A 24,117-nucleotide genomic window follows, 5' to 3' on the forward strand; every position below is an offset into this window, starting at 1 on the left:
ACAACATATCAAATGTCGAAAGTGAGACATTTTGAAATTTCATGCCAAATATTGGCTCATTTGAAATTTCATGACAGCAACACATCTCAAAAAAGTTGGGGACAGAGGCAATAAGAGGCTGGAAAAGTTAAAGGTACAAAAAAGGAACAGCTGGAGGACCAAATTGCAACTCATTAGGTCAACTGGCAATAGGTCATTAACATGACTGGGTATAAAAAGAGCATCTTGGAGTGGCAGCGGCTCTCAGAAGTAAAGATGGGAAGAGGATCACCAATCCCCCTAATTCTGCGCCGACAAATAGTGGAGCAATATCAGAAAGGAGTTCGACAGTGTAAAATTGCAAAGAGTTTGAACATATCATCTACAGTGCATAATATCATCAAAAGATTCAGAGAATCTGGAAGAATCTCTGTGTGTAAGGGTCAAGGCTGGAAAACCATACTGGGTGCCCGTGATCTTCGGGCCCTTAGACAGCACTGCATCACATACAGGCATGCTTCTGTATTGGAAATCACAAAATGGGCTCAGGAATATTTCCAGAGAACATTATCTGTGAGCACAATTCACCGTTGCCAGCTAAAACTCTATAGTTCAAAGAAGAAGCCGTATCTAAACATGATCCAGAAGCGCAGACGTCTTCTCTGGGCCAAGGCTCATTTAAAATGGACTGTGGCAAAGTGGAAAACTGTTCTGTGGTCAGACGAATCAAAATTTGAAGTTCTTTATGGAAATCAGGGACGCCGTGTCATTCGGACTAAAGAGGAGAAGGACGACCCAAGTTATCATCAGCGCTCAGTTCAGAAGCCTGCATCTCTGATGGTATGGGGTTGCATTAGTGTGTGTGGCATGGGCAGCTTACACATCTGGAAAGACACCATCAATGCTGAAAGGTATATCCAGGTTCTCGAGCAGCATATGCTCCCATCCAGACGACGTCTCTTTCAGGGAAGATCTTGCATTTTCCAACATGACAATGCCAAACCACATACTGCATCAATTACAGCATCATGGCTGCGTAGAAGAAGGGTCCGGGTACTGAACTGGCCAGCCTGCAGTCCAGATCTTTCACCCATAGAAAACATTTGGCGCATCATAAAACGGAAGATGCGACAAAAAAGACCTAAGACAGTTGAGCAGCTAGAATCCTACATTAGACAAGACTGGGTTAACATTCCTATCCCTAAACTTGAGCAACTTGTCTCCTCAGTCCCCAGACGTTTACAGACTGTTGTAAAGAGAAAAGGGGATGTCTCACAGTGGTAAACATGGCCTTGTCCCAACTTTTTTGAGATGTTGTTGTCATGAAATTTAAAATCACCTAATTTTTCTCTTTAAATGATACATTTTCTCAGTTTAAACATTTGATACGTCATCTATGTTCTATTCTGAATAAAATATGGAATTTTGAAACTTCCACATCATTGCATTCCGTTTTTATTTACAATTTGTACTTTGTCCCAACTTTTTTGGAATCGGGGTTGTACATTCTTACAGCACGATGATGTAGTGGCTAGCACCTCGATATGAGGCAGTAGACACAACAAAAACAATTTTGACCTTTTCGGTGACCTTGACCAAATGACCCTCAAAATGTTGGAGGTTCTATTTGAGATCAATGCCCATCTGTCCTGAAAGTTTCATGAAGATTGGTCCAGCCGTTTTCTTGTAATATCGTTAACGAAGAAACAAAGAAACCCCACCGAAAACAATACCTCACCCCCTGGTGGACTCCATCCCGGGAGAGGTTAAAAAATATATATATGCAAAACTTTGTTTATGCTGGTGTATGGTCTGTATTTGTTGAGCTGATTATAAATTATAAATCAGCATTATTAATTATTAACTGACAGCCACACACAGACCACTGAAAGAGAGAGGGGGGAAGAACGAAATGCTGCTAGGCTTAATTTATATTATGCATCAGTTTAAGTGTCATGATTGTGTATGTTAAATGATAACACTACCTTCGTTCTTCCTCAGACGTTGACAGTCGGCTGCGAGACGGTGGACATGACGCTCAGACGGAACGGTCTGGGCCAGCTGGGTTTCCACGTGCGCTTGGACGGCACCGTTTCCGAGGTGGAGGAGTACGGCTTCGCCTGGCAGGCGGGTCTTCGGCAGGGCAGTCGATTGGTGGAGATCTGCAAGGTTGCCGCGGTGACGCTCACGCATGACCAGATGATCGACCTGCTGCGCACATCAGTCACCGTTAAAGTGGTCATAATCCCACCATTCGAGGAAGGAGGAGCCCGAAGGTGAGCTCATATATATATCTTCAGTTCATTTGTACTACAAAACAATGACGTATGCGTGTTCATGCTTCTGAACTTGGAATCAGGCAAATTCCAAAAATCGAGCTTTTCCAATCTTGATGATGTCGCGGCCTGTTACGTGACTCTGGGGTGGCACTCGGGGTGGCCAATGAGACATATTACATTATTGGCATTTAGCAGACACTCTTATCCAGAGCGATATAAAACATACCCAGAGCAGCAGTTGGGGATTAGGTGCCTTGTTCAAGGGCACATCAGCCATTCCTGCTGGTCCAGGGAATCGAACCAGCAACCTTCTGGTCCCAAAGCTGCTTCTCTAACCATTTGACCACGTCCACTTGCTCTACCGCTGCCTCAGGGCCCGTTTACACGAGGACGCTGTCGGGTAAAAACGACTAAATATTTTATCGGAAGTGCCTTTCGTCTACACGGGGACGGCGTTTCCGAGGCTGAAAAACGGAAAAAATTGAAAACGCCTTCCAGAGTGGATAAGTTAAAAACAGCCCCCGTTGCATATCCGTCTAAACTACCCAATACGCGAAACTCTGCTCGGATCTGCTCACGTCGGGTACGCGTTTACGTCATACATATGTCATATACTGTACATGCCAGCCCGGGAAGTAAGAAAGTAAGTAAAAAAGTAAGAGCATGTCTGATTACATCAATCCAACGGACCTTCAAGCTGCTCTGGCAGCTTTAATAAACGTCCAGGAGTCCTTCGAACATCTATACCGAATCTGCACATATACCATTAATGAACAGAGGCGGGTATAGCATGCTCTTACTTTTTTACTTACTTTCTTACTTACCATAGCCAGAGTAGTCAAAGTTTTCGCGGCGCAGATGTGCAGATCAGACAAGACGGAAGACGTTGCGCATGCGTGCAGACATAGCGGAGGTCTTTCACAGCACCACCTAGCCACCTGGCATGCACATCCAATTGAATTCCACTCATTTATGCGTCACCGTATAGGCGCAGATTTCCTCCTTGAAAACGGTCGTGTAGACGCGGAAAAAAGTGAGAACGAAAACGGACTTTTGCGTTTTTGTTTCAGACCGTCCCCGTGTAAAGTGGGCCTCAGTCTTGATATAATGTCCAACATATGACCTGTCCCTAACATCTGATTATTCGTTATGTACTACCGTAAATCCTCTAATATAGGCCGGGGCCTTTATTTCACTCAAGTGCATCTTGGTCCAGGCCATTATTGGAAGGAGGCCAGAATTAGAGGCAGGCCTCTATTTCTATTTGAGCAAAACAGACTACCACTGGAATGAATAAAAACGAGATTTTGTGTCTATTTGTCAAGTTGATGCTTGGTTGCCTGGTTACCACCAGACCTACCGGTAATCACAATCAGGGGCGCCTGCAGGGTTGAACTGTAAGGTACGCACTAGCGGTGTAATCCCCCCCCCCAAAAAAAAACCGCTTGCGTGCTGCAGTTTCTATGAAGAGTCGATCTATAGGCTTATACACAAAACAACGATAGAACTTTAACTTGAAATTGAACAATAGCCTTCCATGAACACAGGCTGATATTTGAACAACATATGTGAACTACACACGACAATAAACAATAAACTCTTTATAGCCTCGATTAGAATCTAGTGAACTTGCTCAGCACTACCGCACGCACGACTCTGACACGCACTGTAGCGCAACGTGGGGTACAGAGACTCGCTGAAAAACTCCTCGGGTATTTTTCTGAGTTTACCGAAAATCAGAGTAGAAGGAGCCACCCACCCTCTGTCTGGTTTGAAGCGGTTCTGTAGGACATTGAGCTTTACAGAGTCCGGTGCACATTTTAAGGCATCTGGTTGAAGTTTACCTATGTCTGATAAATCTGATGTCAGTGATAGCGGGCTGACTCGTGGCTCATTAGTAAAGCTATCTGATGGCTCATTTGTCAGCAAGGTGGAGCAACCATCTACTTCTGATCGTAAGGGACATGGGGAGATGTAGGTGTTCTTATATGAAATTCACTGGATGTATGGCTAGTTTCAAACTCAGAGGTAGATGAAGGCAATTCCCTCAAAGGAACTGAGCTCGCATCCAGCTGCAGCGTACTGCTGCTAGGTTGCGGAGGAGTGGAAGCTGCCGGTGCCGTGTTACTAGCTGATACTGGAGAGGACTGGCAAGCAGATGACACCCCTGGATCACTGCTTTTGGACTTTTTCGTAAAAGTCTGAAACAAGCTCGTTTGTTTCAGGGTTCGTTTACTCATTTTTGACTCGCTTCTCAATAAATTCTCGCACAAGCTCTGACTACTGACGATTGTCTGTCTCCGTTTCTCAAAACTGGAGAGAATCTCAGTGGTGCAAGAAAAGTATATCTGCATTGACCAATGAGCTTTCTTGGTCACGCACACCCCGCCCACTCCTGAAGCACACAAATGCGCCGGCACACACACGTCTCTCTCTCTCTCTCTCTCTCTCTCTCTCTCTCTCTCTCTTTCTCAAATTATGTTGCATTGCCAAAGCATTCAGGTAACAATTATAATTAAAAAAAAAATCTCTCTCCCCAAGGTACGCCTAGTGCGTACGGCCATACGCCTGGCGGCGCCACTGATCACAATTGTCTTTCAGATCGGAACGATTGTGTAAGGCCACTATGATCTCAGAAACATCGTTGGTTATAGCCCCGGCCTGTATTAGAGTCCGGCCATTATTTACCTCCTCCGACAGCGAGACCGGCCAATATTAGAGTCCCGGCCAGTAATGGAATACAGGCCAGTATTAGAGGATTTACTGTAAATTTGTTTTATACTCTAACTTCTAGCTTTCAAATCTCTGCACTATTAAAGTGCATATCCTGGACCAGTTTCGTGGGGTTTTTTTTAATATGAAAGTATGTCCCTTTACACACTCATCCAGAAGGGTAATTTTGCACAAGGCCATCTGTCTACAGCAGAAAAAAATAAAATAACAAAATCATGGATTAAAGTTTTCCGTCGTGTGGCGGATTTCCGTCAACTGAACTCTCCCAAGGCCAAATATGAGGTCGGTACTGATCCAAGGAGAATTAAAATGACGGGTGGTTGGGTAGAGATTGGGTTATAACACTGATGTGTTGCAACACCATCAACCATCAGCAGGGTTTATTTCACTTTTTTGTTTTTGAGCCATGCTTTGTGTCGTTCATTTCCTATGTTTGATCATGTTTAAACGTTCGCTGTCTATGGTGCGGCATTAAAGGACATGGGACATGGATTTTTTTCTGGGTATAATTATGCATAAAGGACATAAGAAATGCCATCTAAATCACTGCAGGGTGTCAAAAATGTGAAAATCATCACATTATTCAACTTTTTTATACGTCAGCGTAAAACAATGATTCGTTAATTAGCTAAGTGGTCACGTGACCCGTGACGTCACAAAAACTTTTCAAGGAGCCAGCGCTTGGGAATCTAATGTAAACAGGTTACCGAAATGGACACCATCGACAGTGACATTCCCGATGTTTGACAGAGATGTGAAGTTAGACCCTATCAATTCAAACCGATAGCTGGAAATTCACATGAACATGGATCTTGTCTTTACTCTGACGGGTCAGATGATTCTGAGCGTGAGAGTTCATTCAATCCCCATGAAACTGAAAGCGGTCGGCTCGATAACACTTCCTGGTAAGTTAAAAACAATTCCGCTCAAAGGCTAATGATCTGTTGAAAGAAGTATTATTTTTGTATCATCCATTGAAAGTTCATCATAGATCTAGCTAAAGTCCGTTGCAAGCTAGTTTTTTTTTTGCTGATATTTTTCGAGATTGATTGAGATACAATGCTTCCAGAGTCCGAGATGAAAACATTCAAAATGGCGAAACGAGTCAGAATTATGATAATCAATAATTGATACACCCAAAATTATAATACTAATCCTTACCTCATGAGGCCCATGGTAAAACCACACTTCCAGGAGGGGCTGCCGTCTGCCTCCCAAGCCGGCCGAGAGCACTCCTCGTCGGGCACGGCCAGGCGGGCGAATGCCCTGGTCCGTCCGCCCTGTCTAAAAAATAATGGCACAACTCCGAGTGAAGGTATCAATGCGCTGCTGAAGCGCGCAGAAGGTGTTAGTACGCCTGTCATTATAGTGCGGACTTTCCATAGCATAGAAAATCGCCACGTTTCAATTTGTGTAACTGAACTTGTTTCATGTCACTGGTCATATAAACCTATGTAAACAGGAAAAACGTGGAAGAGTTTGGTCGCATCTAACTACAGCCCCAAAAAATACCATTGGCCATGCTGAGCCTAGCTACATTGCTAACAGGAGTGACAGCGCGTCTGACTGACTGGGAGGTCGCAATACACCATGATGTTCAATGTACGTTAAACACTCTAAAAACGAAACAATTTTCTTGTCATCCAAGACACAAAAACTATTTCGTCGCATTCGTCATCATCACGATTCACGCTTCTCCATATTCATCTACCCGCTTGTGCTGTACCCGAAAGTTTTTGTGACGTATGATCACGTGACAGCGGCTCTTCCAGTTGTAAAATATGCATATCGGAGCTCGAGCAGAAACGCCATATAATCATCACGAATATAACGATTTTGCTGAATTTAATAGATAATTTTGTATTTGTTGATGCAATTATTTCATATTTTTAATGGAAAGAAACTGATACAGCGCGCATTTATGAAAAAAACAACATGCGCTGTCAAAATTGGCAAAATACATTCCCATGTGCTTGGCGTGCTTGTGTCTGACCATTTCTGTTTTGTATTAAATTAAATCTTGCCAAAATGACTTAGTTCAAACCTGGACATATAGAAATAGAGCATGTTAAAAAAAAAAAAACGAAAAAATAAACCCCGGAAAGCCCGCTCCTCTGCTTCAGCCAGACTTGAAGACCCGACGGTGCAATGCTTGCAGACTGTCAGAAGTAATTAGACCTAAATTTATAGCTAACAAATCAGCAGACGCCCCAACAATTATTATTTTCGTTAGGCCAATGTGTAAGGCATGTTAGAACCGTGCCTTATAGCCTATGTCAGTGGTTCTCAAACTTTTTTCACCAAGTACCACCTCAGAAAATACTTGGCTCTCCAAGTACCACCATAATGACCAACATTAAAATACAGTAGCGTAGTAGGCCTAAGTATTCATTAAAAACAAGGCCGAGGTTTTATTTAACAAGTATATTTAATATTGTTGGCCACTGTAACATTACACACAGTACTTTGAACAGTAACACTGTGTTTAAATATAGGAAAATAAAACACTGTACTTAAATAATGAATCAAATAAATTGGCCAAATCTGCAACATCTGTAGTCTCAAGCTGTAAGGTAAAATATCTACTGTTCTTAATGCGCTCAATCAGTGTCTTTTTAACATCGTCAGCCATGTCATTTACGCTACGTTCACACTGCAAGGCTTAACCCTGGAGAACCCAAGCACCTTTTTCTTCTTTGGAAAATTATGAACTATGCATTAAATGACAAATTTGACCCCGTGGGTTCTCCAGGGTGCTCAATTCCGATTTTTTTGTGAAATCCGATTTTTTTGTGAGGTCGTTCACATTTAACAAATATATGCGACTTGTATGTGATCCTCAGTATGAACGAAAAGCGACCTAAAAGTGTTCCGCATGCGCATTGCAGGATACGACGACGTCACACGCAGTGAGCATGGCCAGTGTTTACGGAAGTAAAACCGCCCGGTTGCGGTATGACCCATCCAATCTAGCTTGAATAGCTGTATCCCCCCAAATGGAAATCAGCTCCCTAACCTCTGCGTCCTTCCACTGAGAAGATTCAGAACCTTCACAGCCCGAAGCGTCCCTCGCATTGATGTCATGCGCAGGGGCGCAGATACGTTTTTTGAACTGGGAGGGACAAAAAACTGGGGGGGACAAAGCTGCCAGCAAACCAGCCCCAACCCCGATATGCCTGTCAAACTTGTTGTTAGTAACCATAGCAACCAAGCTCGAGCTCGCAACCTGTGCAGTCTGCGCAGCTCAACCAACCGAATATCAGTCTTTGTTTTATGTGAGTTGTTGCAACTATGTATACACTGCTGTGCACCTCAATAAACCGAATGGTAATTAGTCTTTTGATTTTTCCGTGAGGTTTGCCTTATGCAAAGAAAGACAGCATAGACATTTTTTCCTCCCTATAAGTGGGGGGGGACCGAACGAGGTGAATTTAAATCTGGGTGGGACGAGTCCCCCCCTCTATCTGCGCCCGTGATTATGCGCCATGTTGTTGTAACTTTTTTTGAGAGACCCGCCGCCTACTTCAGCGCAGAATAGTGACGTTTGTGGCTTGTTGATGACGTGTAAGTCGGATGAATGCGACCTGGCGGTTCAGACTGAAGTCGCATATGAAAAGAGCAGATAGGAATCGGAATTAGGACCACATATCCAAACGGCCTGGGTCAGATTTGAAAAAATCGGATCTGTGTCGTTCATATTGTCAATAAAAGATCGGATACAGGTCACATATGGGCGAAAAGATCGGATTTGAGTCACTTCAGCCTGCAGTGTGAACGTAGCCTTATTCTCCTTGACACGGTGTCATTTGAAAGCGGCACCAAGTTTAACACTCTGGCAGCTTTCTCTCCACACATGATACGTGTCATCTCTTTGGCTAATGGTAAACACAGCAGCTCCCCGATTGTGTGCGGCTTACCGGCTCTGGCGATCAGGAGGCTGGCACGATATGAAGCTTCCTGTGCTTTGGCTACGGGTGTACCATAGGACAGAATGGTGGACTTGGACTGCTTCAGTTCATCACGTTTTCGTAAAAAAAAAAATCCATTGGTTTGTCCTTTAGTGCTGTGTGTTTGGTTGTAAGATGCCGTTTGAGATGCGATGGTTTCATGGACTCATTGCTCAGAACGTCGCCGCATACAACACACTGCGGCCTGGGCAGCTCCTCTGTCCCGCTCCAAATGAATCCCAGTTTTATGCATTTTCCGTCATACTTCCTCCTCACTGGTTTCTGCTGTTTGCTAGCAGTTCTGGGGCTGGTTTTGCCACTGTCGTTAGCATCTGCGCTCGGCTCACACACGTCCTCTTCAGTTCTCCCTCTCTCCTGATCCACGCTCCCATTCGCGGATTTAAGCCACGACAGTAATTTTGTCGTACTCGTCATAATTAGCAAAGCCACCTCCACCTTTTCCCATCACAGCCTAGTCTACCAATGGCGGATAAACGTCTGTCAGCGGAACCGGCGGGAATGCGTACGTACGCTACGTATGGCTACCCAGAAGCACTTGCAAACTTTTTAAAATTATTAACTTAATTTGTATCTCCTTTCATTTTCTTGTCATCGGTTGATAAGATATTTTCATCCATTCGGATATTATGGATAGTATTTCACGTTTTATTTTATTTTTTAAATTTTATTTATATTTAATTAAGTGATTCTTTGGCGTACCACTAGAATGGAGCCAGCGTACCACTGGTGGTACGCGTACCACAGTTTGAGACTCACTGGCCTACGTTATATCACAATTTAAAGGACGTTTGAGGAGTTGGAGGCTGCGAGCGCAATGATGTTCCGACATGCGCTAAACTTTATTCCCTGAAAATCATACACCAGCGTTCAATGCCCCAAACAGTCAAAATGTCTAGAAGACTACGGTTAAATAATAATCATAGCCTACCAAGTTAAATTACGTCAGAACATCTGTTTCTGGCCGATGGAATGATGGAGGAAAATGAGAACGAACGCAAAGTAGATAGCAGCCAACTTCACGCGATCTTTTAGGTAACTTAACACTCGTGTTGGCCACAATATTTCTCTTAATAAAATCTTGAATTGTTTTTGAAGTCGTATTCAACACAAAGTAAGGTCAAATTCTAATTTTAATTTAAGCGAAGATCCAAACTTTTTTCTATATTGACGTCGAGCATAGAGGAGCATGTCATTCTGCTTTCGGTTTCGGCAGCATGGATGCGCTTTACATGAAAGAAGGCACTGATGTGTCTGCCATCGATAAAGGTGTAAAATACAAGTGGAGGTGGGCTTGGCTGTACGAAATAAGTGAAAACGGAAAGCCATTTAGTTCATGGTGCAAAAAACTAAACATTCCAGGCGCTTGCATTTGTGTGGTTTGCCACAAAAAATAATATACGGAAGCAATGGAAAGAGAGTGCAAGAAATTGAATATATTAATCCATTAATTAATTGATAATAAAGTTATCAGTTCTAAGTTAACCATTCTCAGAATTTCATTGAAATCCACCCCCACCCTCCACCCCTGTAAATTTTCAGTCAAATAATTTTTTTTTTTTTTTTTGCTTTAATCCATGCAAAATGTGTCTGGAGAAATCCCAAGGGAGTCTGGAGCCAGATTCGTGACGTCACGTGTGGAAGCGCCAGCAGGCTGCGCGAGCTTTGCACGGTTTCAGTGCACAGCCTGTGTAGACCAAGCGCTCCCATTTCTCTCTCATTGTCCGGTCTTTTGGAAAACGATGAGTACTAATCCCATCATGATTGGTGTTGCTACACCCTCCTACGATACATCTGTTAGCCATTTTAATAATTACGCGATAACGTTGAAGAAATTTGCAGAAAACCACCAGGTCGTTTTCTCATAAACAAACCAGCGCTGACGTAGGATTCAGAAGGAGGCGTCCCGCACGCGACGTCACGAAAATCAATGTTTCCTGGGAAATCCAAATGCCAAGTTTTTTCAGAGGCGGACCAATTCGCCTCAAATGGCTTGATTTCAACTGAATTTTTCTGGTATTGCGCAAGGTGAAAAAAAAAATTGCAGAGAATGCAGAATGTGACAGATATTTGACCAACGTTTAATATAAAATAGGAGAATTACATTGATCTTGCTCCTGAATTTACCCGTGATATGCACTTTAAAGACCCACCTGCCTGGGGGCGTCGTGGCTTAGGTGGATAAGGCGCCATACCATAAATCCGGGGACCCGGGTTCGATTCCGACCCGAGGTCATTTCCCGATCCCTCCCTGTCTCTCTGTCCCGCTCATTTCCTGTCTCTACACTGTCCTATCCAATAATAAAGCTGAAAAAAAGCTCAAAAAATATCTTTTAAAAAAAAAAAGACCCACCTGCCCGTCACATTAGAATCTTATAAAACCTGCACAGAAATTTGTGCTGAGCACTAAAGGCTCATTATGCACAATTTGCACTAAACAGCAAATTTTGTGCGCAGCATACAAGCAGAAGCAGACTCCAGTGCTGACGAGGACAACCACATCTGCTTTCTGCTTCTCCCCTCCCTCCTCCGAGACGTGTTCTCATTTCCACAATGATCAATACTAAGATTCTTGGCAGGCAAAGATGCTGCTGCTGTTGCTCATTTCTGCCGGAAGTTTTCCGCATCGACCGTGCAGGTTCAGTTGGTCTGTGTTCATTTATCCATGCCAAATCATACACCACTTCCATCAGTGTTTGGCGTTTTGTACGCAGCTGATGAGTGACTGCAGTTTCTTTGCTGCAGTTACAACAGATTTGACGTTACAGAGACCGAGAGCAAAACAGCCTTCTCTTCGGTCTGTTTCTACTTTATGTAACTTTGCGCACACACATTGCAGACTTGGAGACAGTAGGCAGACGCTTCGGTTCTCGGGGTAGCACTGAGTGGGAGTGTTGGAGAGAATAGGGAGCGAGAACATCGAGCGTGTGAAAAGAGGAGAGGGAAAAGAGGGGGGGGGGGGGGGTGTTGTTAAGACCAACAACAACAAGACCGCAAAAGATCGCCATTTTTAAGCGACGAGAAGCAGCAGCTGTACAAACGTGAAGTCATTATTATTATTGTTGCTGCTGCTGCTGCTGCTGCTTCTTCCGTCTTGTTTTTGCTTCGATATTCGCGCCAAGGTTTATGCAAACGTAGCGACGTAACTGACGTATACAACGACGTAATGACATGGCTTCCCTTAGCACCGCGAGCTATGGAAAAGCAAACTGGTTCTCAGCTGGCTCGCAAGTTGAACGAGTTGTGGACCAGCACCAGCACTGGCCCCGAACCAGCCCTGGAACTGATTTGGTGGAAAAGGGGTATAAGAGGCCCAAACATGATCCAGCATCACGACGCGTTTTTGCACAAAGTGTATTCCATGAAGATACGGAAGAGGAAGACATGACACGGAAACATGGAGCAGAGGCTGAACTGGAAGTACCGGAGTTGAAGATGCTGAGATTTTCATTGGGAGTGACAAAGTTGGACAGGATTAGAAACGAGAATATTAGAGAGACGGCACATGTAGGCCAGCTTGAAGACAAAGTGAGAGAGGCGAGATTGAGGTGGTTTGGACACGTACAGAGTAGAGATCCAGGCTAGCACCAGGCTAGAGATAGAGATAGCACCAGAGTAGAGATACTGTATGGGGAAAAGAATGCTGGAGATGGAGTTGCCAGGTAGAAGGAACAGAGGAAGACTAAAGATGAAGATGTAGTGTTGGTGCTACAGAAAAAGATACGGAGGACAGGAGGAGATGGACGGACATTATCCGCTGTAGCGACCCCTAACACGAACAGCCGAAAGAAGTAGTAGTGTAGTATTCCATGAAGGCACGCTTGGCCAAGGTTGGTGTGGATGAACTTCAAAGTGGCCTGGACAGATCCCTGACTTTAACCCCACTCAGCACCCTTGGGATGAATCGGGACACCGACTGCGACATCTGTTGGAAATCCTTTCCAGAAGATTGGAGGCTGTTCTAGCAGCAGAGAGCAGCATGCAACTCCATATGAACAGCCATGGTTTTAAAACGGGATGGTCAACAAGCACATATGGGTGTCATGAGCAGGTGTCCACATACTTTTGCCACACAGTGCTGCTGAATTGTCGTATCTGATTGGTCAGAAAGTGTTGAGTCATTTTCTACAAAAGCAGCTTTGACAGTAGTTCTGGCTGCAAGGCACAGTTTCGTATGAATGTGATCGCTGTTATTGCTTCCTTTGCAACAACACACACATGGACTTTCATGGTGGACGCTCCATATAAACACCTCAGAGGAGATGTTTATTTGGGACTTTTGAAAGGAGTTTCCAGTGTTTAGTGCTTTGTAGGAGTCGAAGGTAAAGCTGGAACTTTTGTTTTCCATCATGTCTTTAAGATGGAGGGAGCTGTGGTTTCTCAGTAAAATGACGAGCTGCATTTTTATCCCGGGCTGGCTGAAAGGCCCGAAGGGGGGAATTATATCGTGGTGATTTCCGTTCGTCCGTCTGTACATATGTCCCGGGAAGGGTGCTCGCCTTCTGAAATCAACTCCTGTCACAATTTTTGGAGGAATTTCATGAAACTTGGCAGGATTCTTTGTTATATGTCGGTAATACGCATATTATAATTTCGTTAAATTGGGTCACATTTTGCCAGAGTTACAGCCCTTGATTAACAAAATTATACTTTGACAATTTCATGAAGGTGTGCTCGGCTTTTGACATCAAGTCCTCTCACGATTTGTGGAGGAATTTCACCAAACTTGGCAAAAGGCTTTCTTATATCACAGTTATACGCATATTGAAATTTCGTATAATTTTGGCACATTTTACCAGGGCTTTGAACCGGTTCAAGGAACGAAAACGAAAACCGGGAACTTTTTCTATTTCACATGGAACAGAAACGAAACCAGAAACTTTATTATTTTTTATGTTCCGGAACAGAAACGCTTATTAAAAATAATGGTAACCGGTTAATACCGGTTTTTATTTCGTTCCTCAAAGTTTCCGTAGCCTACAAATAAAAAAGTCATTCTTCTCCTGCGCAAGTTTCTATGACCCGCTGGGGTTCACTTCCTGTGTGACGTTCGCTGACTGAATGGAGAGAGCGGGAGGGTGGACTACTATCACGTCTCCACATCTTAAATAAGAGGTAACTATTGCAGTCTATCGTTATTCAAAAACGTCAATTTCAAACACGATATCAATATATTTGTCCACGTTAATGAGAGACTCGCGAACATTAAATGACGTTAACCTCTGTTAGCCTATCAATGCATAGGGCCTGACTAGCCTTTGGTAACACACTAAACGAATTCTCTTTCATTTTTGGCACTTTTTCTGTTTGTGTAGATGGGAAGACGTACTGAGAATCCAAATCGCCAACATTTGAAATAATAATTGTTTTGAATTATTTCTTGTCTTATTTAATGAAGGTTGTAATAGAATTTGCCTACATTTGGCTTAAGCTGGATGAGACCGAGACATAATTTTATAGCCATTTGTTAAACAGCTGACAGGGAACGTAATTAACCGTTCCGGGAACGAAATTTTTTTGTTCTAACCGGTTCGGGAACGTCTATTTAATGGTGGAACCCAAAACCGGAAACGTTAAAATTCTGTTTCTGTTCGGAACGAACCAATAGGAAAAAAATTCTGGTTCAAAGCCCTGCATTTTACCAGAGTTATTCCCTTGATTATTAACAAACTTGTACTTGGGCAATTTCATCACGCTGTGCTTGCTTTCTGAAATCAACTTCCCTCACAATTTTTATCCCCCGCTGGCTGAAAGGCCCGAAGGGGGATTATGTCCTGCGATGTCTGTCCGTCCGTCCCAGGAAGGGTGCTCAGCTTCTGAAATCAACTCCTCTCACAATTTTTGGAGGAATTTCATGAAACTTGGCAGGATTCTTTGTTATATGTCGGTAATACGCATATTATAATTTCGTTAAATTGGGTCACATTTTGCCAGAGTTACAGCCCTTGATTAACAAAATTATACTTTGACAATTTCATGAAGGTGTGCTCGGCTTTTGACATCAAGTCCTTTCACGATTTGTGGAGGAATTTCACCAAACTTGGCAAAAGGCTTTCTTATATCACAGTTATACGCATATCGAAATTTCGTATAATTTTGGCACATTTTACCAGGGCTTTGAACCGGTTCAAGGAACGAAAACGAAAACCGGGAACTTTTTCTATTTCACATGGAACAGAAACGAAACCAGAAACTTTATTATTTTTTATGTTCCGGAACAGAAACGCTTATTAAAAATAATGGTAACCGGTTAATACCGGTTTTTATTTCGTTCCTCAAAGTTTCCGTAGCCTACAAATAAAAAAGTCATTCTTCTCCTGCGCAAGTTTCTATGACCCGCTGGGGTTCACTTCCTGTGTGACGTTCGCTGACTGAATGGAGAGAGCGGGAGGGTGGACTACTATCACGTCTCCACATCTTAAATAAGAGGTAACTATTGCAGTCTATCGTTATTCAAAAACGTCAATTTCAAACACGATATCAATATATTTGTCCACGTTAATGAGAGGCTCGCGAACATTAAATGACGTTAACCTCTGTTAGCCTATCAGTGCATAGGGCCTGACTAGCCTTTGGTAACACACTAAACGAATTCTCTTTCATTTTTGGCACTTTTTCTGTTTGTGTAGATGGGAAGACGTACTGAGAATCCAAATCGCCAACATTTGAAATAATAATTGTTTTGAATTATTTCTTGTCTTATTTAATGAAGGTTGTAATAGAATTAGCCTACATTTGGCTTAAGCTGGATGAGACCGAGACATAATTTTATAGCCATTTGTTAAACAGCTGACAGGGAACGTAATTAACCGTTCCGGGAACGAAATTTTTTTGTTCTAACCGATTCGGGAACGTCTATTTAACGGTGGAACCCAAAACCGGAAACGTTAAAATTCCGTTTCTGTTCGGAACGAACCAATAGGAAAAAAATTCTGGTTCAAAGCCCTGCATTTTACCAGAGTTATTCCCTTGATTATTAACAAACTTGTACTTGGGCAATTTCATCACGCTGTGCTTGCTTTCTGAAATCAACTTCCCTCACAATTTTTATCCCCCGCTGGCTGAAAGGCCCGAAGGGGGATTATGTCCTGCGATGTCTGTCCGTCCGTCCCAGGAAGGGTGCTCAGCTTCTGAAATCAACTCCTCTCTCAATTTTTGGAGGAATTTCATGAAACTTGGCAGGATTCTTTGTTATATGTTGGTAATACGTATATTGCAATTTCGTTCAATTCAGTCACATTTTACCAGTTATGGTACAGTTGCCAGCGGGGGATATTGTGCTCTCAGAGCACTCTTGTTTGATTATTAACGTCAAGCGAGGGGGGGGGGACAAGAACTGCTAAACCAAACAACTGTTTTTAACTGCTATACCATCATGAAGCTGGAAAGACTTTTTCTTCAACGTGTATTTTGATCAGGGCTTTGAACCAGAATTTTTTTCCTATTGGTTCGTTCCGAACAGAAACGGAATTTTAACGTTTCCGGTTTTGGGTTCCACCGTTAAATAGACGTTCCCGAATCGGTTAGAACAAAAAAATTTCGTTCCCGGAACGGTTAATTACGTTCCCTGTCAGCTGTTTAACAAATGGCTATAAAATTATGTCTCGGTCTCATCCAGCTTAAGCCAAATGTAGGCTAATTCTATTACAACCTTCATTAAATAAGACAAGAAATAATTCAAAACAATTATTATTTCAAATGTTGGCGATTTGGATTCTCAGTACGTCTTCCCATCTACACAAACAGAAAAAGTGCCAAAAATGAAAGAGAATTCGTTTAGTGTGTTACCAAAGGCTAGTCAGGCCCTATGCACTGATAGGCTAACAGAGGTTAACGTCATTTAATGTTCGCGAGCCTCTCATTAACGTGGACAAATATATTGATATCGTGTTTGAAATTGACGTTTTTGAATAACGATAGACTGCAATAGTTACCTCTAATTTAAGATGTGGAGACGTGATAGTAGTCCACCCTCCCGCTCTCTCCATTCAGTCAGCGAACGTCACACAGGAAGTGAACCCCAGCGGGTCATAGAAACTTGCGCAGGAGAAGAATGACTTTTTTATTTGTAGGCTACGGAAACTTTGAGGAACGAAATAAAAACCGGTATTAACCGGTTACCATTATTTTTAATAAGCGTTTCTGTTCCGGAACATAAAAAAATAATAAAGTTTCTGGTTTCGTTTCTGTTCCATGTGAAATAGAAGAAGTTCCCGGTTTTCGTTTTTGTTCCTTGAACCGGTTCAAAGCCCTGATTTTGATGTGATTTCCTTCAGACTTTGAGAGGAGGCGTGGCCCAATGACTGAAGGCAGGGATTGTATTTTACTGAATTGGAGGATGATGATGATGATGATGATGATGATGCAGTTCCAATATTCTCGTTCACACCCATTTGCTTCTTTTTAATAACCTCTTGGTGGTGCTGAGCCACACATTCTTTAGAGAAGTGTGTGTGATAATGTATACGGTGCTAAACAGGTGTCTATAAGCTTCACTTCCTGCTTGGCTACGTTAACCCGATAGCTTCAGTACGAATCTGAAGACAGCAAACATGTCTTGGGTGATCAGCTACCGTAGTTTTTGGATAAGTGGCGAAATTGTGTATATTTAACTTTTGGCCATGCTGTTGCTTTAACTCACAAATAAACACATGTTCATTCAGACAGCTTGTCTCGTGTGAATGTTCTGATCCAGAGTGCGGATGTGCTGTGGTGTGTGTGTGTAGCAGCACTTGAGGCATGTAATCACTGCTGCGCTTTGCTAAAGGGGCTCCTCAAGCCCTTAATTACTCAGCAACAGCCTTGACACTGCACTCAGGAGCCATATGGAGCTTTTGTGGCACTTTAATTACACAACTGAACTCCGTTGGGAGGAAAAAAGCTGCCTCTTCCTGTCTCTAATGTTAAAGTGCCCCGAACTCAAATCCAGAATTTATGAACGATTATATACGAGCCATTTAGACGAGTTATTCATATTTCTGTAAAATTCGAAAGCAAATTTTAAAAACGTGTGTCGTTGCTCTGAGGAAAAGATGTTTTCTGAGAGGAGATGTTTAACATTTTTGGATGTTTGTTTAACGTTTTTGGCGTTAGCAGTAAAGGGCTTTTTATGTTTTCAGACACAGGAAAGGTCAGAGAGCTTGGGGGGGAAGGCTGAAAGCTGTTGTAACAGGAGCTAATTTGCTTTGTGAACAGTCCACAACATTAAAAGTAACCATAAACGGATAAGAATGATGCTGTGTAGTTCTTTTAATAAATAAAACAGTTGGTTGTTGTTGACACTGCTGTGGTATGAGAAGTTTGGGACGTAAGATTTGCCAATATGTTAATGCTGTTTATTATCTGATAACAGCATGTGTTGTTTAAATAATATTGGCTGGTGTTGAGTGGTATATCAGATGTATTCCATTCAGCTAGCACGATATTGAACGAGTTGAAGAGGAGTTCAGTATCATGCTAGCTGAATGGAATATATCTGATATACCATGACAAAAAGCCATTATTATTATTGTTATTATTATACATACCTTTTGGGTGTTCAACTCCGTCTTTGTCTTTCAAAATTCTCTCAATGTTCCGTATTTAACGAAGCAAACCTGGCGACCACGTTTGTTTTCAAATTGTCACAGTCGCTCGCCGACGCGGAATTTTTATGTCTCTGACGTGTGACGTCATGTTGTCTTGCAATATCGTAAACCATATTCAACGCTCGGCGGCACGGTGGTATAGTGGTTAGCGCTGTCGCCTCACAGCAAGAAGGTCCGGGTTCGAGCCCCATGGCCGGCGAGGGCCTTTCTGTGCGGAGTTTGCATGTTCTCCCCGTGTCCGCGTGGGTTTCCTCCGGGTGCTCCGGTTTCCCCCACAGTCCAAAGACATGCAGGTTAGGTTAACTGGTGACTCTAATGCCACTTTTCCACTACCAACACGGCTGAGTTGGGCTGAGCCGTGCCGTGCTGAGTCGGGCTGAGCGGGGCTGTTGGAGTTGCATTTCGACTACAACCGCGCTGAACCGTGCTGGCTGGAAGTGGGTGGACACATTGGGTGGAGTTAGCGAAAGTGGGTGGACGTCACGTGATGTCGTTAAGCAGCGCAAACAGTGACATCAGTGACCTTTTAAGCGGTAGTCTCACGACCCGGATAGTAAACAATAAACATGAAGGACATGGAGTCGTTAGTGTTGCTGGTCTTGGTGCTGTGGCTTGTTGTCACCGACAACGCCAACAGATACTGGAAAGAGCGTATAGATGAGGCGAGGCGCATAAGGCTTCATAATTCTCGTAATTCTTCTTCTTCCGGGTTTACGGTGTTGACAGATCCCAGCGTGCTCGCGGGGCGTGTGTGGGCATGTGAGGACACTCATCCTCACCAATCAGTGCACAGGGGAGTGTCTGCTCACGCCCCTAGCCCCACTCGGCTCGGTTTGGCTCGCTTCAGCCCCACTCCAAAACCGTGCGAGTTTTGGGAGCTGAGTAGGGCTGAAGCGAGCCGAGTCGTGCTGTTCTGAGGTAGTCGAAACGCGAGCCGTGTCGGGCTGAAGTGAGCTGAAAAAGGGTAGTGGAAAAGGGCCATTAATTGACCGTAGGTGTGAATGTGAGTGTGAATGGTTGTCTGCGTCTATGTGTCAGCCCTGTGATGACCTGGCGACTTGTCCAGGGTGTACCCCGCCTTTCGCCCGTAGTCAGCTGGGATAGGCTCCAGCTTGCCTGCGACCCGTAGAACAGGATAAAGCGGCTAGAGATAATGAGATGAGATGAGATGAGATAGTCAACGCTCATTCTCCATCGGGTCAAGTGGCGTAATACACGTAGGATAAGTGATATGATAGTAATATTACGTGCTGTCAAACCAAATGAATGAAACTCGCTAGAAGGGAATAGAACGCGTGTTTTTATTCCATGGAAAAAGTGTCCTGTATGTATGCTAATACTTATGATGAGAGGATTATCAAACAAGTCTAAGATTATTAGGCCTAAGTATAGACATTTTCCAGCTTGAAGTTGTTGGATTGGATTGTTTATTTCCATCCTTTATTTCTAGTCGAAGCAAACATATCTGTAAAGATGTCGATTTTCTGAGGCAAGACAGGGCAGGAAAAATTTCCATGTTGTACAGTTACATCACCTTTTTCTGTTTCTTGGCTCTCTCTCCATCTCCTGTGGATCATCAGTTGCCGACAAGTGCTGTTCCTGCTCCTCTTTCTCTCGCACCTCTCTCTTTTCTCCCTCTCTCACACCTCAGTGTCTCTCACTAACATCTCTCCCTTCTGTTTGTCTTTTTGTGGACATGGTGGCTGCAGAATCCATTTAGTTTCAGTTCATTCATTGACATGCACATTTATTTGTCTCGTCTTCCCCCCACACACACACACCACCTCTCTCTCTCTCTCTCTGTCTTATACGCTCTTTCTTCCAGAAGAGTGCCAGATAAACAGATTGCTCAAGATTTAAGCGAGAAAAAGAGGAACGACCAAAAAAAAAACAAACCAAGGCAATTAATAATGCACAAAGAGTGGATAAGTGCGTTTAAGAAAGTGTTGTTTTGCTGCCTTTAAGCCCGTACAGGGATCTAGATGGGGAAGAGCTGGTGAGCCTGCAAATATTAAACGTGTCCGGACACCACCTCAGCGCGAAACAGAAGTAGGTGGGTGTTAAAGAGAACCCACCCCCTCCTTGTTCACATCCCTCCCACAAAAGGAGGAAAAAAAAAAAGGTCTCTCCATCTTCGAGAGTATTTTCATACTGTAGCTAGAGGGAAAGAAAGGAGCGAAAGGAGAGAAGAGAAGCTGTGCGCGTGTTTGTGTTCGGGTGTCGGCGCTTGCCTGCGCGCCAGCTGGTTAGAAGACGAGCGCGATGGCACTGCCTCAGCGATCCGACAGAGCCTGCTATACACAGAGAGGTTAGTTTACACTTCCAGACAGTACAAGAGGGACGAGTGCTACCCAAAATAGTGAGAGAGACCGAACGAGAAACAAAAGAAGATAAAACACCCACAGAGATGAGGATGGATGGATAAATAGAAGATAAGTACTCATTGGAAGTGGAATTTGTCTTGCTCAGTAAATTTCTAGAGAGAAGGTAGGGGCTTTTTTTTTTTTCTTGTTTGTTTTTTTTTCCCCGTGTCGCGTGCGTGCTCTTTTTGTTCCCGGATCAACTGTAGCTTTTATGTTGTGGTGGTTGCGATTGTGATGTGAGTGCTCAGGGGTTTCCTTTCACCGTGGATGGTTTGGAAATCTAATGTGGCTCTATTATGAAACTTTGTGATGAGTAATATCACAGCAGCTCCTTCCATGTACCATATTTAAAAAACACACCACGGATGGCAGGGATACAAGTGACCATCACAATTCCTCTGCTAATTTAAGGACAATGGAAAAGAACCATCTGTTTTGTGTTGTACTTTACAGACCTGGATGTCTTCGCATGTGGAAATCTTTAAATAACTAATTAACAATACCTGATCTTATCAGGCATAATTAGACATTAAAACATGGTATGTAAACAAAGACGGTTAAAGTGTGTGTGGGGTCACACCACAAAAATATTTGACGTCAACCAATAAGGTAACTAGCTACACTTGTAGGTTTTGCAGTTGATTACTCAATTAATTAAGGAAGATGAATATGTTAATCACAATTAAATTTTTATTTAACTGAGTAGCGCCACAGAAAAGGGTTCACTCTGTCGTAAGGAAATCACGAGTTTGAATCTTGACGTTGCCGTTTGTAGTTAGGAGAGCAAAATTGGCCATGGGTCAGAGAGATGGCGTTTTTTTTCTCTCTCTCTCTCGTTAATCACAGTGATACTAGTGATACAATGGCTTCTGTGAGCTCATGTATGTGGAAGATGGTTGATAGCATTTTCCTTCAAGTGTGTTGCGCTGCCTTGTAACACAGCATGAGCAGCAGTTCCAAAAGATGCCGAGGTCGGCTTCACGTCTCTAATACCCCTTTTCCACCAAATCGGTTCCAGGGCTGGTTCGGGGCCAGTGCTGGTGCTGGTTCACAACTCGTTCAACTTGCGAGCCAGCTGAGAACCAGTTTGCTTTTCCATAGCTCACGGTGCTAAGGGAAGCCACGTCATTACGTCGCTGTATACGTCAGTTACGTCGCTACGTTTGCATAAACCTTGGCGCGAATATCGAAGCAAAAACTACACGGAAGAAGCAGCAGCAGCAACAACAACAATAATAATGGATGACTTCGCGTTTGTATAGCTGCTGCTTCTCGTTGCTTAAAAATGGCGATCTTTCGCGGTCTTGTTATTGTTGTTGGTCTTAACAACTCCGCCCCCCCCCCCCCCCCCCCCCCCCCCGCTGACGTAAGCGGTTCTTTCCTCTGGCCCAGCAGAGAGTTGGTGCTAGCCTGGAACCGGTTTTTCTGGCCCCAGAGCCAGTTCTTTGTCAGTGGACACAGAAAACCCGGTTCCAAACTAAGCACTGGCCCCGAACCAGCCCTGGAACTGCTTTGGTGGAAAAGGGGCATAAGAGGAAGTATGTTATGCCGCTTTTCCACTACAAACGCGGCTGAGTCGAGCTGAGTGGGGCTGTTGGAGTTGCATTTCGATTACAACCGTGCTGAACCGTGCTGGCTGGAAGTGGGTGGACACATTGGGTGGAGTTAGCGAAAGTGGGTGGACGTCACGTGATGTCGTTAGGCGGCGCAAACAGTGACATCAGTGAGCTTTTAAGCGGTAGTCTCACAACCCGGAGAGTAAACAATAAACATGGAGGACATGGAGTCGTTAGTGTTGCTGGTCTTGGTGCTGTGGCTTGTTGTCACCGACAACGCCAACAGATACTGGCAAGAGCGTATAGATGAGGCGAGGCGCATAAGGCTTCAGAAATTCTCGTAATTCGTAATTCTTCTTCTTCCAGGTTTGCGGTGTTTACAGATCCCAGCGTGCTCGCGGGGCGTGTGTGGGCATGTGAGGACACTCCTCCTCACCAATCAGTGCACAGGGGAGTGGCTGCTCACGCCCCCAGTCTCACTCGGCTCGCTTTGGCTCGCTTCAGCCCCACTCCAAAACGGTGCGAGTTTTAGGGGCTAAGCAGGGCTGAAGCGAGCCGAGTCGTGCTGTTTTTTGGTAGTCGAAACGCGAGCCGTGTCGGGCTGAAGTGAGCTGAAAAAGGGTAGTGGAAAAGGGCCATTAGCCTTCAACCTAGAGGGGAGATTACTAGTGCCAAAATGATTAAACTGGTGGGAAATATTGTGTTTACTTGTGCTACCTAAAGTGGAGGAGTTTAAGTATCTGTTCACGAGTGAGGGTAAGGGGGAGCGGGAGTTGGACAGACGGATCGGGGCAGCGTCAGCAGCGATGCGGACGCTAAACCGGTCTGTTGTGGTAAAGAGAGAGGTGAGTCAAAAGGCAAAGCTCTCAATTTACTGGTCCATCTACGTTCCCACTCTCACCTCTGGTCACGAGCTGTGGGTAGCGACTGAAAAAATGAGATCGCGGATACAAGTGGTAGAAATGAGTTTTCTCTGCAGGGTGGCTGGGCTCTCCCTTAGAGACAGGGTGAGACGCTTGGTCATTCGGGAGAGACTCGGAGTAGAACCGCTGCTCCTCCACATCAAAAGGAGTCAGTTGAGGTGGTTCGGACACCTTGTTAGGATGCCCCCTGGACGCCTCCTAAGGGAGGTTCTCTGGGCATGGCCCACCGGGAGGAGACCCCGGGGCAGACCCAGGACACGCTAGAGAGATTATATCTCTTGGCTGGCCTGGAAACGCCTTGGTATTCCCCCAGAAGAGCTGGTGGAGGTGGCCGGGGAGAGGGAAGTCTGGGCTGCTTTGCTTAGGCTGCTATCCGGATAAGTGGTAGAAAATGAATGGATGGATTGTGCAGACCTGACCTTTGGCTTGGCTTGCCTTACAGGTGTTTTTGTTTTTTTATATATAAAGGAAGTTATTACTGGAGCTTTGCTTGTGTTGATCTGTGTGTTTTATATCTTTTAGCTTTTTCAGTCCTCTCTCTTTTTTTTTTTTTTCTTTCTTGGTCAAGTCCAAGAACAGGATTAGCCAAGATAGTCAAGACCCAAGGCAGTCTTGGTTCAGATCAAGTCCAAATGAAAGGGGGTCAAGATGGAAAGCGAAAAGCACTAATTAATTTTTTTTTAATTATTTTTTATTTTTTTAAACGAGTTGGCTTCATTTTTACATTGTGCC

General features: G+C 44.0%; 1 protein-coding gene across 4 annotated transcripts in view; it reads left to right on the forward strand.

Annotated features, from left to right (window-relative positions):
• Positions 1–24,117, forward strand: part of sipa1l3 (signal-induced proliferation-associated 1 like 3) — a 330,706-nt gene that overhangs the window by 254,165 nt on the left and 52,424 nt on the right. For all 4 annotated transcript variants that reach the window (XM_060923387.1, XM_060923390.1, XM_060923388.1 and 1 more), the window contains one exon: positions 1,981–2,255. In XM_060923387.1, the coding sequence (XP_060779370.1) occupies positions 1,981–2,255 (275 nt within the window). The remainder of the gene's footprint in view (positions 1–1,980; positions 2,256–24,117) is intronic.

Source organism: Neoarius graeffei, chromosome 6, assembly GCF_027579695.1.
Source record: "Neoarius graeffei isolate fNeoGra1 chromosome 6, fNeoGra1.pri, whole genome shotgun sequence".
NCBI lineage: Eukaryota > Metazoa > Chordata > Actinopteri > Siluriformes > Ariidae > Neoarius > Neoarius graeffei.